This window comes from Podarcis filfolensis, assembly GCF_964270895.1.
Source record: "Podarcis filfolensis genome assembly, chromosome: 16".
NCBI lineage: Eukaryota > Metazoa > Chordata > Lepidosauria > Squamata > Lacertidae > Podarcis > Podarcis filfolensis.
In genome coordinates, this window is record NC_139620.1 from 15,848,513 (window position 1) to 15,865,188 (window position 16,676).

General features: G+C 47.1%; 1 protein-coding gene across 2 annotated transcripts in view; it reads right to left on the reverse strand.

The window, feature by feature from the left end:
* Positions 1–16,268, reverse strand: part of ANKRD35 (ankyrin repeat domain 35) — a 28,228-nt gene extending 11,960 nt beyond the window's left edge. The window contains exons 1-8 of one of the 2 annotated variants that reach the window (XM_083590898.1): positions 15,624–16,268; positions 8,860–8,990; positions 7,586–7,674; positions 6,868–6,932; positions 3,577–3,634; positions 2,117–2,187; positions 1,544–1,650; positions 558–742 (exon numbers count right to left, since the gene is read on the reverse strand). In XM_083590898.1, the coding sequence (XP_083447024.1) occupies positions 558–742; positions 1,544–1,650; positions 2,117–2,187; positions 3,577–3,634; positions 6,868–6,932; positions 7,586–7,674; positions 8,860–8,990; positions 15,624–15,662 (745 nt within the window). In that variant the 5' untranslated portion in view covers positions 15,663–16,268. Of the gene's footprint in view, positions 1–557; positions 743–1,543; positions 1,651–2,116; positions 2,188–3,576; positions 3,635–6,867; positions 6,933–7,585; positions 7,675–8,855; positions 8,991–15,623 lie in introns of both variants that reach the window. The other variant, XM_083590899.1, reaches the window with a different exon arrangement.
* Positions 16,269–16,676: the final 408 nt, after the last annotated feature.

Sequence of the window (16,676 nt, forward strand, 5' to 3'; positions counted from 1 at the left end):
CCTCCCTAGGCAAATGACTGTACCTGCTCCGCTGTTCAAAAAGGGTACTCGTGGTGGAGTGCATATCAAGCATTGGGCGAATGTCTTAGTTTGCACTTAGCCATATGCCTTAGAACTCTGCTCTGAACTTTGCCACCAGCATGGTGTGGTGGTTAGAGACTAGGACTTGGGAGAGCTGAGTTCAAATTCCCACTCGGCCACGAAGCTCATTGGGTGACCTCAGCCCAGTTGCTGCCTCTCAGCCTGACTTACCTGACAGGGTTGTTGTGGGAATTAAATAAGGGCTAAGGCCCGGGACAGATCAGGGTTCAAGTCCCCCCCCCAACTTGGCCATGAAGCTTGCTGGGCGACACTTGGGGTCAGTCACTGTCCCTCAACCTAACCTACCTTGCAGGGTTGTTGTGTGGATTAAATGAGGATGGGGAGAACCATCTAAATAAATAGAACCTGCACCATCTATGTCTGGGCATTATAGTGATTTTGGAACCGAGTCTTTGGCAATGACCCAGCTGAGAGTCTGAGAAGCCAGGACACTGGCCAGCCAACCGCTCCCTTACCTTTTTTCTTCCACTTCTTCAGGGCAGTCCGGACCAGCCGCCTCAGCTTGCGATTCTTGGCCTGCGTGGCGTAGTAGAGGGAGTCGTGGCCTGTCTTGTCAAGAAGCGTCACATTGGCCTCATTCTGCAGAAGCAGCTCAGCTGACTCGGTGCTTCCACTTTCACAAGCAAGGATGAGAGCCGTCCTGGGCAGGAGCAGAGGAGAGAAAGGTAGGTAGTGTGGTGTAGTGGTGAGAGTGAAGAAGTAGGGCCTGGGAGAGACCAGGGTTCAAATCCCAACTCGGCCATGAAGCTCACTGGGTCTGACCTTGCACTCAATCACTGCTCCTCAGGCTAACCTACCTCACAAGGTTGTTGTGAGGATAAACCGGGGGGGGGGATGACGCTGCATGCCACCTTGAGCCCCTTGGAGCAAAGAAGGTGCAACAGGCATGCCGGAAATAAAAATAAATAGCCTCCTCACAGGAGGAAAGGCAACAGAGATATTTCAGCTGGGTTGTTCAGGAGATCATTAGCAGGAGCTGAATCAGACCAGTGAGTGTGTGGAGGGGGAAAGGGTTAATACCCCACCCACTGCACTCATGATCTTGACCCCCCCCCATCTGCTACAATTTGAGGGAGTGGGTGAGGGGGAGATATATAAAGGCAATGCTGTTTGGAGATATAAGGGTTAAAGTGATAGAGTTTGCACCTAGAGACAAGGGATGGACCACAGGGAAGGCTAGAGCAATCTGTGCAGGCCATAACCCAGCCAGAATAGCTATGCAACAGGCTAGCTGCACCTGGGAAAATGGTACAGCTGTTTCACTGAGTTTTTAAAAAGTGGGACTTTCTGAACTCCTGGGGATGGGAGGAATGAAGGTTGAACAGAGAAAGTATGAGCAGGAGATTTACTGTTGTGCTGTTCATGACATCCAGCTGATGTCCCATGAGAAGCACAGCTAATCCCCAGGAGATGCCCTGTGTTAAAGACTCCAGAGACTCACTTTCCATCTTTATCAATGAGGTCAACCTTGGCCCCTCTCTGCAGCAACTGGGAGCAGATAGCAGGCTGGTTCCCCTGGGCAGCGATCATCAAAGGCGTCCGTCCATTCTGGAGGAAAAGCGTGGAGAAAAGAAAGGAGATGCTTGGAATCTTGCTTTGTGGTGAAAAGCCATTTAAAATTAAGAATAGTAATAGCTATAACTATATAACTTCCAGCTGTTTGAGAGAGGGGCAGCTGGTTCTGGAAGACCCCCCCCCCCCAAGAAACTATCAACAGCATTTGTAATTCACACTGGCCCAATAAGCTCCATAACAGATGTCAAGATTCTAGCCCTCAGTGGGTAGAAGGACCAGTAGCAACTTTCACAGTCCAGCCTGGCAGCACTGCAGGGCTGTTGTGTTGCAGCTGGACAAGGAAAAGGGCAGGAAAGGCTTCTCTTGAGGGTCTCCCCCCCCCACTTCATCACACTCCTAACTATAACTCATAGTCAGCTGCCCCAAGTCCAATACTACCGTGGATCCATCGCCCCCAGATTTTATTTTGATACACCAAGCAGAGCCTGTTCAGACGTACATTATCCATGACGTCCAGGAAGGCCTCTTGATCACACAGGAGCAGCACGCTGGAAGCACACCCGGAGATGGCTGTTAGGAGGGGCGATTTTAAAAAGTGGAGGAAAGCAAGGGTTAAAAGTCAGGGCTTTTTATACCATACGCATAATAATATAAACATGCAAATAACATACATATTTCAATAGCAGTTTTCTCCCTGGCCAGCTAGCACTCTCCATAATATAAACAATACATCATACTTGTTTTAAAAATCTGAGAAACACCTATTTCTTTAGATCCGGCACTGGTGACTTTTAAGTTTGGATGGCTGCAATGCGCTTTATGTGGGGCTTCCCTCGTGCTTGACCTGGAAGAAGCGGTCAGTGCAGAATGCTGCAGCGGGGTTGCGAGACGCTGTCTGCATGCAGCACTCCTGATCAGAGAGCTGCATTGGCTGCAGATTTATTACTGGGCCAAGTTCAAGATGTTACTATTAGCATATAAGAAGCTTAACAGCTTGGGGCCAGTTTACTTGCAAGATCAACTTATCCCACTCAACCACTTTGATCTGTGGAACTCCCGCTGCTACAGGTGCCACATAGTACCCATTCCACATTTGCAAGAAATTGGTCTTTTAGCATGGCAGCACCCATATGTTGGAACTCCCTGCCTGTTGACATTGGGCAGGCACCTTCACAGTACTCTTTTCAGTGCCTGCTGAAAATATTTTTGTTTAGGGAAGTGTACTCAGACATTCGGCTTACCCACACTTACCTTTTGCCCTGCTCTTTCCAGGCAGAGGTCTGTGCATTAAAGCTCTGTGTCTGTGGTTTTTGCTTTGTTTTCTCCCAGAGCTATCCCCACTCTTTAAAGCTGAATTGGAGCAAATGGCTATTCAGATTTTCTGTGGATTGCTGCTTGCTCCGACGGAGCTTCAAAGAGCGGGTTTTCATGGGGAAAGCTCCAGAGCACCAAAAAAAAAACCGGTGCTCAGAAACAGATCTTTAAAGCACAGACTGCCTGGAAAGAGTAGGCAAAAGTGTGGGGAAGTCCACTGATGTGTTTTAATTTAGCCTGAAGCAAGTGCTTCACTACATGTTGGCAAAAGTTTAAAGGATACTTGTGCCCCAAAGAGTTGAACCAGGCTTCCTCAACCTCGGCCCTCCAGATGTTTTGAGACTACAATTCCCAACATCCCTGACCACTGGTCCTGCTAGCTAGGGATCATGGGAGTTGTAGGCCAAAAATATCTGGAGGGCCGAGGTTGAGGAAGCCTGGGCTGAACATTCTTGCAAAAGGCCTGAGCTGTTATTTGATGCTCCAGGCAGGAGGGAGGAAGATCAACTTTAGCACTTTAGGAAGTCTCCCACGCTGAGAAGGATCCCAGGTTTCCTTTGGGGTCTGGCTCAAGGATTTGATTATTGATTCAAATGCTGCTCCCCTAGGTGACCTCCACCTGATTTGAATCATTTAAGGACTCACCCGCCCAATGTAGTGGTGTCCGGTTCTCCCCATCTACACAGTCTTCATTGGCTCCATGCTGCAAGAAAGAAGTTGTTGTTGTTGTTGTTTTAAAAAATGCATTTCATTGGCATTGATAACTTGCCACAACCTGAAGGCTCAGAGTAGCAGCACCCCCCGCCCCCAAACAGCAGTGTCACAAACCAATTCAGTAAAATCATAGTAAAATCTGAAGGAGCGTCTCCACCCCCATCGTTCTACCCGACACTGAGGTCCAGCGCTGAGGGCCTTCTGGTGGTTCCCTCACTGTGAGAAGCCAAGGTACAGGGAACTAGGCAGAGGGCCTTCTTGGTAGTGGCGCCCACCCTGTGGAATGCCCTCCCACCAGATGTCACAGAGAACAACAACTACCAGACTTTTAGAAGACATCTGAAGGCAGCCCTGTTTAGGGAAGCTTTTAATGTTTGATGCATTACTGTATTTTAATATTTTGTTGGAAGCCGCCAGAGTGGCTGGGGAAGCCCAGCCAGATGGGAGGGGTATAAATAATAAATTATCATCATCATCATCATCAAATTGTAGAGTTGTGGAAGGGATCCTAAGGGTCGTCTAGTGCTTTTAAATCCTCATGGGGAGGGAATTCCACAGCTCAGGGGCCATCACAGAGAAGGCCCTCTCCCTGGCCAACACCACCACCCTGAGGCTCTCAGAGGGCAGAGGAACCACGAAAAGGGCCTCCTCTGCCAGCCTCAGCATCTGAGATGCAAAATGTATTTCCATGGAATATTCTGATGGTCCAGGTTGTAGGATGCAGCATCCATCTCATTGCAGGAAACGACAAGCACATCATACATGCTCTGCATGCATTGATGCAGATTTTGATTTATGGACACATCCTAGTGCCAAAGGTTTCCACCTTCTTCCCCCCCCCCCCCAATATCTAGGAACAGCAGGAATTATGTCTGGCTTCAAGAAGAAAACGCTTAATCAGCGACTCTGTTGCTCTCCCCAAGGTGCTGTTTAGAGAGGCATCGCTGGCACAGAGACGGGTACCTGGGCCTCTATGACCTGGAGGCTACTCAAAGGATGATAAGCCGCCAAGCAGGAATCCCTCTGCTTTCCTGATCTTCACATCAACACACCCTTTTCTCCCTTTTGCTGTAATGATTCTCAATGCAAGATTTCACACCCCACCCAGCTCTTCATTTTCCCCTTTGCCTCCGTGTTGAAACTGCCTCCCAGGTGTGCCTTGCAGAATCACAGGGAAATGATTAGGCCCAGAAATTATTCCATCACTGCGAGGGCGGCTGTTTTCAAGTGGTGTTGATTATCGTTAAAGATCAGGCAGTAATATTATAAAACAAAGAGCTTTATTTAAAACAGCGGTGACAGCTTGGGGCACACAGACAGATGACAATCAGGGGACAGAGACCACAATTCCTCAGTGGCGGATAGAAAAAGTTTGCCTCTTCCTTCCATCTATTTTCCTTCGCTTTACTGCAAGGTTTGTTTGATTACAGGCCTTTCAGGCTCAGGGATTTAATATTTGATAACAAATAAAAACGAACGAATTTATTTATCCACCACCCTCAGAAGTTTGAGGCTATGGGGTGCTGGCCCAGGAGAGGCCTTCTCTGTGGTGGCTCCTCAGTTGTGGAACTTTTATCGCATGGAGCTGTGCCTGGCACCTTCACGGTACAGCCTTAGGCAAATGCTGAAAACCTGGTTTTTGGCACTTGAGATGCATATTTTCAGGACCCACCCACCCAGATTGTAGTCTGTTTTAACTGTTTCTAATTCTGAATTTTAAATTGTTGAAACCAGCCCTGGGACCTGCTAAAATGTATCATTATTTTTTCAGAAAATGCAATGAGAGCCTTCTGGCTTCCCATCAGCAGGGCCTATTTTGCTGTTTTTAATAAATCATACACCTCTTAGAGAATTTTAGGTTTTATTATTAAGGGCAGACATGGACCTGGTTTGTGCATTTGCACAGTGCAAATGTGTGAATGTCCCAGAGAAGAAACTGTGGCTCCATTACTTCTCTGGTCTTCCTGATGTCACCCTGCTGGGAGCCAGGTTTTCTGGGGCCTTATGGTTTGTCTCATAACTAAACCACAGGCCCAGGTTTGGACGACATGCTCAGCTCACAGGAGCAGGACTGAAGGTGGGATTATGCAGCTGCGGCCTCCTCTCTAAGGACCCTCACACTTGTGCTTTCACACTTAACCTTGTATAGACTGAGCCACTGAAAATGAAAACAAACAAAAAAATACTGGTCTGCTCTTGATCATTTACAGCAGTGGTTCCCCAAAGTGGGTGGTAGCGCCCCCTGGGCCCCATGGGGTTACCTGCGAGGGGGAGGCAAGAAAGTGGGGGAAGGAAGTGGAGCGGCTTCTGGAGGTGTAAATGACTCCCAGACTTTGAGAAGCAGTGTCACTGGATCAAGTTGAATCTATTTTGTTGAACTAATTAAACTAAATAGTTTTAACTGGATTTTGAATCAACGTGCAATTAGTCGCTACCGTTTTGCATTTCATTGTGTTATTATCTTCCTTGGTGGGTTGTAGGAACTGCTATTCTGAATACTGTAATGCTTTTTATATATGCCCGCTTACCTGGGAGTAAGTCCTGCTGGATTCATTGGGGCTTACTTCAAAGTATAGCTGCACAAGGTTACACTGTTCTTCATGTGCTCTTTTTATATGGTTCAGCACAAGGTAACACATGGGGTTGCGGGGTGGGCAAAAATCTCAGGCAGCAAAAAAATCCTCAGCCCAGCCCCTTAGGCCTGCACAACCTGTCACCCCCACCAAGCTGAAAGCTCCCTCTGCACACCCCCAGGCAGACTCTCTTCTTTGCACCTCCCATGTTTCAAGGCTGAACCACTGGCACAAAAACCACATTCAAGATTAAAGCCTGCCTCAACGTTAAATCCTTGTTACCCCTGATAGAAAGGAACATAGGACCATAAGAAGAGGCTGCTGAATCAGGCCAGTGGCTCATCTAGTCCAGCATTTTGTTCTCACAGCGGCCAACCAGATGGCTGTGGGAATCCCGCAAGCAGGATCCGAACACAAGAGCCCTCTCCTCTCCTGCAGTTTCCAGCAACTGTCATTCAGAAGCATTTTATGCCCCAGAACATGGAGGCAGAGCACATCCATCCTGGCTAGTAGCCACCCATAGACTTGAGTTTGTCCAATCCTCTTTTAAAACCAACCAAGTTGGTGGCCACTGCTGCTTTCTGTGGGAGGGAGTTCCACAGTTTATGTACGTGCCGCACGAAGATGTAAACGTGGGTGTCCTATTTACCTGCAGAAGGACCTTCACGCACTGAGGCTGGCAAGCGATGGTGGATAAATGCAGGGCAGTGCTGCCTAGAAAGACAGAAGGAAGGAGAAGTCAAAATATGACAAACGGTGGCGGAAAGGGAAGAGCCAGGCCTTTTCTTCCAGGGGAGGCTGGGTGTGCCATTGTTGAGACTCTGCTGGAGCAGATTCAGAAACAAAGTGGTAACTCTGCCCTTGATGCTTCAGAAGCACTTGGCGCTTACTTGTGGATTGAATCAAAGGCAGCAAAGGAGGGTGCTTTGCAAGAGCCACTCTCCACTTTGCTGGGCACTCGCAGACCCACCAAGCCAAACTCCCCTTCCCTGGCTGAGAGGCTGGACAGACAGTCTGTTTTTAAGGCCCGTGACCCATCTAGTCCAGGATCCTGTTCTCACAGTGGCCAAGCACCCTCTCCAGAGTGCACAAGAGCCCTCTCCCTGCCTTGTTCCCTGCAACTAGGGTTCAGAAGCTTTGCTGCCTCCGACTGCATTCCCCTTGTGGCTGGTAGCCATTGAGAGCCCTGTAAAGAAACATCAAAACGGATTGAAAAGCAACGTGGTTTTGGAACAACTATGCTGTATCCCACTTCTTATCCAACGATGTTCTCAAGAATATGAGATTGTGTGGGTTTTTAATCTTGTGGGAGGGCGGTAAGCACACTCGCTCCCCTGTTACAGAATCGCTCCCCCTATGACACCTACCATCGTCATTCTTATCATTAACATCAGCCCCATGAGAGAGCAGGATGGTGAGGCATTCCGTGAGGCCCTTGGAGGCCGCCAGGTGGAATCTGCAAGGAAGAGGAAAAAGCGGGATCTTGACAAGAAATATTTTCCGGATGTCTCGTAAACTAAAAGTACCCCAGTGGGTAGCTCAGCCAGAAGAGCGTGAGACTCTTGATTTCAGGGTTGTGGGTTTGAGCCCCACTCTGGGCAAAAGATTCCTATATTGCAGGGAGTTGGACAAGATCATCCTTGTGGTCTCTTCCAACTCTACTGATCTTTGAGCAGAGCTCAAATGACCATTTTTTGATATATGGGGTGGTTTTGTTTCTTCACGCGATCAGATTGCCGTTCAGTGCCATCGGCATATGAAAATGTCTGGCTCATTTAACGCTATGTAGAACATTTATTCTCAACAAGTGAGGAACTCACAGGTGGAGAATACTTTTATTTTGTATGGATCTTTATTATTTGTAAAGGGAATCTTTGTTATGAGTTAATACTTTATTATCCCTTTGGAGCTGCGCTAGATCTTTGGTACTTTTGCCCTTCTGGGCTGTGACATTTTATGGTTTAAATCTTTGGTTATTTTTCTTGTTGTATTTTTGTTATGTTTGAACTTTTGTTCATTAATAAATCAATAAAAAAGAAAAAGCAGGATCCTGAACCAGGCAGAGCCATTCTTGATTCCCCTCTCACCCCCCCCCCCAAATCCATCATCAGCTTTAGACAGTGAAATAAATCATCACCAGCAATGCAATCTGCTAAAACTTCTCCACCTCAGGCTCCTAATCACTTCAGTTTTCACCAAGCATCAATTTAGTTGGCTAATCATACTATGATCAGGTGTCAACACTGAAAGCAGCTGTTTCCTTGGATCCAGAGGCATGTGCTTATTAGCCCACAGAAACAAATTTGCATGTGCTAAATATGTAAGTACAGTGCAAATTCAGGACGTAAATGTTGCAGGAAGCCAGCTGCCTAATTTCCCCTCCAGGTCATCTCCTTCCACCCCTCCGTCCCCCTCCCCCCAATTAACCTCCGTCTCCAGGGCTCAGTGGTAGGTGGGAGCGCAGGGGAAGAATCACCAGGGCTGTATGCCTTGTGACATCACCAGGGGCTGCCCCTAGGTCTCCAGGTTTGGGCCCTGAAATCTCAGGGTCTGGGATGCTCCTCACCCAGCAACCCTACCCAAGAGACCGCCTTGTCCTTTGCAGAGCCTGCAAACAAGAAGGCAGGGAAAACTTACGTACGCAGATTGCCCCAGGGCATTCAGTTTGGTGGCTTTGGCTGTCTTCTTGGAAGCGAGGACGGATACGCGCCCCACATCGCCTTTCTCGACAGCGTCAAAAAGCTTCTGGTCATGCTTGTTCCAGCTCTCTACCTGGTTGTCATGAGATAAGGAAAGCAGCCATTTAGTGTCGGAGGCTTACCATGGGGCTGTTCTGTGCCAGAAGAGAGACCTGCTCCCCTGAGATGAGCAAGGGTGAAAGTGAGCACGGATGTTGGCCATTCTGCAGGACTGGAATTGAATCATAGAACTGTAGGGACCCCAAGGATCATCTAGTCCAACCCACCCCGATGCAGGAACCACAGCTCATCAATTTATAACCCTTTACAAATGAAAAGCCATAGCACCGCATTATTAAAATATAAATACAGTGGTACCTCGGGTTAAGAACTTAATTCGTTCCAGAGGTCCGTTCTTAACCTGAAACGGTTCTTAACCTGAGATGTGCTCGAGAACCAAGGTACGACTGTATAAGCCAACATTAGTCATACTCAAGAGTAGACACATTAAAATCACTGTTGTCCTGATTTCAAGAGGTCTGCTCTAAGAATGATAGGGAATCTGACCTCTTAATCCTGACTACCGGTTGTATAACACCTGCTTATCAACCTTCTCCCAAACAATCCTTGAAACTGTTGTTCACTGGAGAGAAAGGACCTGTGATTTCTTGACCACGTTCCCATCTCAACAGCATTACAATTCCCTGGAAATTGGGAATTATTCTTAAGCCAGTTAAACTTGAAGAAAATGTCTTAATCAAAACGTTTCCTCTGATGACAGCTTGCACTTTAAGTTAATGAATGTTATCCAGTGGCGTAGCGTGGGTTGTCAGCACCCGGGGCAAGGCAAGTAATTTGCGCCCCCTAACCCGTGGATTTGCACCCCCTAACCCTAACCCCCAGATGTTGCGCCCGGTGTGGCCGGCACCCCCTGCACCCCCCACGCTACGCCACTGATGTTATCTGGGGAAATACAAAAACATTGAGGAAGAACTTTCTGACGGCAAGAGCCCTTGGAAGTTGGTAGTTTCTCCTTCACTGGAGGTTTTCATTAAGAGAGGTTGGGTGATCTGGGATTATAGCTGTGATTCCTGCATTGCAGGGATCTAGTTCAGTGATGTTTGGGGATCCCTTCCAACTCTACAATTCTGTGTTTAAGTAAAATGAATGGAAATGGCTACATTAAAGGCATAAGGCATAGCTGTCAACGTTTCCCCTTTTTTAAGGGAAATTCCCTTATTCCGAATAGGATTCCTCGCAAGAAAAGGGAAAAGTTGACAGCTATGGCATAAGGTATATCATGCAGTGATAGATTGTTGTTGTTGTTGTCAGGAGGAATACCCTCCAAAAAATTCTAGTAATCAGGGAAGACAGGAGATCCCTTCTGATCAAGAGGAAGATCTAGGGAGAGCCATGGACTCCACGTTGCTTAGTAACCGCCATTCAAGCCAGTAATAAAAGAGGAAAGAGCCTCAAAGCTGGAATGCGGAATGTGGAAAAATGTTATTTTTATTTCATCGCCCGGCTCCATCCCACACAGGACAGGTGGCCGACGGCCATTCTCCTTTCTCCCATGACAGCCATTCTTTTTGCAACATCACACACTGCCTCCAAGCGGCTTGGCAAATTTCCCAGAAAATATATACTGTAGTTAATTGCCCTGGAATAAGTTGCCTTGGGAAAGCGCAGGTCTCAAAAAAAAAAAAAAAAAAAAAAAGGTGGCATGAAGCTGTGCAGGAGGCAACAGGGTTTCAGGCAGCAGTGCAAAGATAGCCTTTGTTGAGATGGATATAGAGATCTAGACATTCACAGGCAGCCTCTAGCTCATTTCTTTCCAAGGAAAACAGGGCTCCAGCCTGGCAAAGCTTAAAAGGGGTTCAATCACACACACACACACACACACACACACACCCCTAAAGGTAGAAGAGAGGGAGATTCAGGATACAGCCCCTTCACATACTGCCAAAGATCACTGAATTGCAAAGTTGGCAGGGACCCCCAAGGGCCATCTAGTCTAACCCCCTGCAATGCAGGAATCGCAGCTAAAGAATCCCGGACAGAACGCCGTTTAAAAACCTCCAACGAAGGAGAATCCATATATATAAAAGGCAAAGCCCTGCAGCTGCCTGGGCAGGAAATCAAGCCAAAGAAAATAAATTAAGGCTTTCTTTTGGGGTTGGAGGGTGTCGTGCTTTTGGTTAAAAGGTTCACTTGTCCCTTCAGTTTGGGGATTTTTATTTTAAGCAGATCTGTTTCAGCAGCTCCGTGAAGATGGGCAAAGAATGTGCTTGGAGACAATCCGGTTCTGAATGCCCTTGCTGACGGAGCAACACGCCCAGAGTTTGCGGAGGGCAACATTTCACAAGGGCCACACACCCCGCTGTTGCTTAAGTTCTAATTACGCTGGGAAAACACAGTCCTCCTACAAGATACAGCTGGGACCTTTCACTCTCAGTTCTCTCCATTCCCAGAAAGGCAAAGGGGAAGTCTGCTTTCGTTGGACAATTATGACTATTAATAGATTTGCTTTTTCTCTCTCTCTTTTTTTGTAAAGTTTTAATTTCATTTTATAATGAATATAAAACAGGGAGAAGAGTTATAAGAACAGGTGAAAATTAAAAGAGGAGTAACAAAAGCATAAAACAGGCCCCTAGAATGATGAATTAGAATGAATAAAATAATCATAGAATGCCAAATCATATAAAAAATGCTTGAAGGGCTCTAGTGCTTGTAAAAAAAAACAACCCTCAATTTCTAAGTCATTTTCTCCACTATAGCTCCTATGCATTTGCTTTCAACCTGCCATTTCCTCCAGGGCAGTGGTGGCCAAACTACAATTCCCATCATCCCTGACCACTGGTTCTGTTAACTGGGGATGATGGGAGTTGTAGTCCCAGAACATCTGGAGGGCCGAGTTTGGCCACCACTGCTCCAGGGGAATCAGGATAGCGTGCAGAGCTCCCCCTGCTTTTGTCTTCACAACAACCCTGTGAAGCTGAGAGAAAGCAGCTAGCCCAAAGTCACCTACTAAAGTTTTGTAGCTGAGTGGGAGTTTGAACCCAAGTCTCCCAGTACTCTAACCATTGCATCACAACTGCTCTTGCTAAGCTGCAAGGTTCCTGAGAACTTATCCCAGCTGTTTTGCATCCCCACAGAAATGCCCACCTGCTGAATTTTTGCCTGTAAACACAGCTGTTTAAGGTATGGGGCCTTGCAAGAACAAAAAAAAATGCTTAAGGCAGATACAGAGAAAGGCTAGGGTGATGTACCTTCTGGAGAAGAGAAGGTTTTAGATTGGTGCTGCTTGTCATTTCAGGCAGCTGTGGGGCAGACAGAGAATCTGCGCTGGCTTAAATTCTGCCTTCTCCCCAGCTCTCTTTAAAGGCACAGGAGCCAGGTCCTCTTTCAAACCAGGCCACCGCTATTCAGGGTGAAATTATAAGATATTTTCCTCTAGAGAAATGTTAGGATGCACCGACATTTCATAACTGCTCTTCCTGTTCTTAAAAAAAATGCACAATGGATATCGTAAATTTAAGGAGCCATAAGCAGGAAATGCAATTTGGGCAAGCGAAGGATTCCTGAGCATGTGTAGAGAGCTCTCCGTCGTGACCAAAAAACACAAGCAGTTGGTGCCCATTTGGGATCCAGGATAAAGATGTTCTGAGAGAAGACTTGGTGGTCTTCTTGAACCCCTCAGTCTCTGCTGTCTAAGTCACTGGACAGGTCCCTTGGTTTCAATAATAAAATTTTGGTAAGATGTGCAGATGTCAAAAAGTGAAGGAATGTGCCTTTGCAGGGCTGATGATCACCCGATTTTATTTTGTCTCCCCATGCAAAGAACAAGATCAGCCCAGAGAGCTGACGTCAGAGCAGTAGATAAGCTGCCATGACCAGGCCTGTTTGTCAGGCCTCGAAGTCACTTTGCTCAGGGCCAATTTCATGCTAAACGCAAGTCGTCCCCAGGAGTGGATACACCCCAAAGGCAGGATGGAGCAAGACTGAGCAAAGCCTCATGTCAAGAAAGGAATTCATGCTGAGACTTCCAGTTGGTCATGCTTTGCTTTGAACTGAGTGTGTGTGTCAGCCTTCCCATCGTGGCCTCATCTGAGCTGGGACTTGTTATTGATTGATTGATTGATTGATTGCATTTATAAGCTACCTTTTCTCCCTCGAAGGAGCTCAAGGTGGCTTAGCTGGTTCTGCCCCTTCTCATTTATTCCCCAACAACAACCCTGCGAGGTGGGTTAGTCTGAGAGAAAGTGTGACTGGCTCAAAGTCACCAAGCCTGCTCCATGGCCAAGTGAGGATTTGAACCCTGGTCTCCCAGGTCCTAGTCTGACACTCTCACCACAACGCCACACTGGCGCAAGGACTCAGATCAAGATCCTGTGGAATGAAGAACAGTGCCTCTGAACACGTGCAGAGTGCCTTTCATGCACCACCGATCTCCAGCCTGCTCCTAGGAATCTGGGAAAACGACTTGCCGTCATATATCCCCAGTGTTCTGCACAGACAAGAGCAATGGTTTGCCCTGAAAGATACCTCAGGCCTCTGTGAAGTAAGGTTGCCAACTGACCAGGAAGAACTACAAAAGCAGACATGCTTGCTCTTAAAGGCACAAGAGCAACTTAATCAGGATAAACCACCCAGTAAAGTTTTTTATTATTATTTGTCGCATGGAGACAGACACGATTACCTATTATTATAGTAATATCATCATCAGGCCAAGTGGCCCTTTAAGGAACAGGAATTGATTAAAACGTTGGCAACCTGAATGGAGCCTCTTTTTAAATGAACAAGAAAAGTGTGACACTGTGCTTTATTGGAAACAGCCACCCACACGTTGCACGTTGTTATATTATTAAATGCATGGCCTGTTTATGCAGCCAGGAGTTATTGGCTCCACAAACCAGACGCCCCTGTCCTCTGCTGATATCCCTGGAAACAATAAAAGGAGACTGGCCAAGTAGTTTTTGAGAGAGGCTGCCACTGGTTTGTCCTGAAGGACACAGGTACCTCAGCGGGAGAAACTGGTTTACAAACGCAACTCGTGTCTAGAGCTGTCAGGTCAGGAGCATCCTAGACCCTGAATTGCAGGGCCCAGCCCAGCTCTTTTCCTCCCTCTGCACTCCCTTCCATCACTGAGCCTTGGAGATGGAGGTTAATTGGGAGAGGGGAGCTGAGGAGCAGACCCGCCCAGAGAGTCTGTGCTACTATGGGCAGCAGGGTCTTGCCAGGCTGAATCTTGCACGCTGCCTCCCCAATCCCAGGCTCAGACAGACTTACACCTTGATCCTTTCTCTTCCCATCTCTGCATGATTCTGTCATTATTCTAGACTTGGAAAGAGGGCAGAGGCTGGTGGCTTACTCAGTCTGGACCTTCTAGATCAAACCTTTTTTGGGGGGGCAGGGGCGCCCCTTTGTTCCATAAACTCATCTCCAATGCCTACCCCCCTACCCTATCAAAAGCATTATTTGCACGACCCACTAAGGAAGATAATAACACAATAAAATTCAAAATAGTAGCAGTTAGTTGTGCTTTTACTCAAAACCCCATTCAAACTATTGAGTTTAATTAAGTCAGTCAATTAACCCCACAGTCTCCCACTGGTTCATCCAAAGGTTTGCGTTGTCCTCATTCGCCAATCGGCAAACGCTGCTCCACAGAAACTAGCCTCTGGGTTGGCGAAACTTATAGCTAGGGTGGCGGCAGCTTATGCCCCTGCTGCAAAAAGAGGTCAAGAGAAGCCGCCATTTGGCATAACATTCAAATGGGTTAATTTGTATGCATAGCGATGCAGATATAGATAATGACTATATAAATATAAATATAGAGATAATTAAAAGAAATGCAATACAGTGGTACCTCAGGTTAAGTACTTAATTCGTTCTGGAGGTCCGTACTTAACCTGAAGCACTGCTTTAGCTAATGGGGCCTCCTGCTGCCGCCGGGCTGCCAGAGCACGATTTCTGTTCTCATCCTGAAGCAAAGTTCTTAACCTGAAGCACTATTTCTGGGTTAGCGGAGTCTGTAACCTGAAGCGTATGTAACCTGAAGCATATGTAACCCGAGGTACCACTATACTTCTCCCCATAGTACCAGTGTGGTGTAGTGGATAGGGTGTTGGACTATGATCTGGGAGACCAGGGTTCAAATTCCTATTTGGCCATGAAGCTCACTGGGTGACCTTGGGCCAGTCACACACTCTCAGCCTAACCGACCTCACAGGGTTGTTGTGAAGATTACATGGTGAGGAAAAGAACTATGTACTGTACAACCATTTGAACTCCTTGAAGGAGAGATGGGTTATAAATGTAATAATAACTAAACAGTGGGAAAGGCTGCACTCAGTGATCTGTATGCTTGCCTACTCAGGCTGCTGTTCTCCAGGTGCTGCTAACAAGCACCACAACTACCTGCTCTTCTTTTCTAAGGTTCCTCAAGCCAGACTTGGCCTGGACAGACCTTCAAATGGAGGATTCATTGAAATGGAGGGCAAGTTGGACACATGGCCATTTTCCTTACGTCTTGTTGCTGAACCACATGTGCATGCGGGGTGGGTGTTTGTTCTATGATAGTCTCAAGGGAACGCACTCTGCTCATGCTCAGGAGTACTCTTTGTTTTGCCACCTGCCTATTCCACACAAACTTTTATTTCAGAATGAGAGCCACTTGCAAGCAACAGAAACGGAGATTAATAACCAAGCAGTGCTCAGAACTCACCGCCACTTGATTGCTGGAACAGGAGAACATCTTCTTCATGGCTGCTCCAGCAGCTGCTCCTGCTTTCTGCCGTCTCCAAACACGAGTGAGATGAACCACATTCAAACCATCTCCGAGAAGAGGCCCGTGGTCAGGAGGAGAGGAGTCTGTCTGCTCAGCCCAGGCGCCCGGCCTGGATGAGAAAAGGATGAACCAGCAGAGACATCCATGGAGCTGGAGCCCCAGAGAAGCTCCTGGCTGGCTGTTGGAGCCCAAAGAGGTGTCTGGCGGCGTCCAGGGAGCGTTTGCAAGCAAAGCCCTGTCGGCCCGCAGGCCTCACCGCACGAAACCTTGGTGCCCACCCCCAGCACACCTGTTTCACAGTCCCAGGTCTGAACTTGCCTGAGAGAGAGACGCTCTTTGCTAATCTCGCTTGTCTCCTGACTTTAAAAGGACGGAGGTTCCCGCCCCGCCCTCTCCCTCGAAATGATGGGTGAATTTTTTTTCTTCTTCTCACGTTCCGTCACCAAAGAGGCAAAAGCCGGAGCCCTTCAATGATAGCTTGTTTACCTGTGGGCAACTCGCAAATGACCCTTCCTCCAAGGAGCTCAGCTGCATCAATGAGTTTCCCACCCAGCTCCGCTTCCGTCCACACAACAACCCTGCAAGCGAGGCTGAGAGAATAGTGCGTGGCCTAAGGCCGCCTAGTGAGCCTTGCGGCTAAGCTGAAGGGTTTGAATTTGTTTTTTGTTTTTTTTAAATAATATTTATTACTTTTAAAGTTTACAGAAAAGGAAAAGAGAAAAAAAACAAAAGAGAAAAAACAAAGAAAGAAAGCAAAAACAATACAATACAATATATAAACAATACAAAACACAACCTAAACACATTAAACTAAACTAAACATAACCCTAACCCACCTTAACCCTAAACAAAACAAAACAATAACCATTTAAAAACATACAACACACCTTTTCCATACTCTATCTTTCATTCCCTTGTTTCCTCGACTTCCTCTCACCTCCCTTTTTGTATTCCACTTCTATTAATTGTTTCAGCAAATCCTTTCCATCT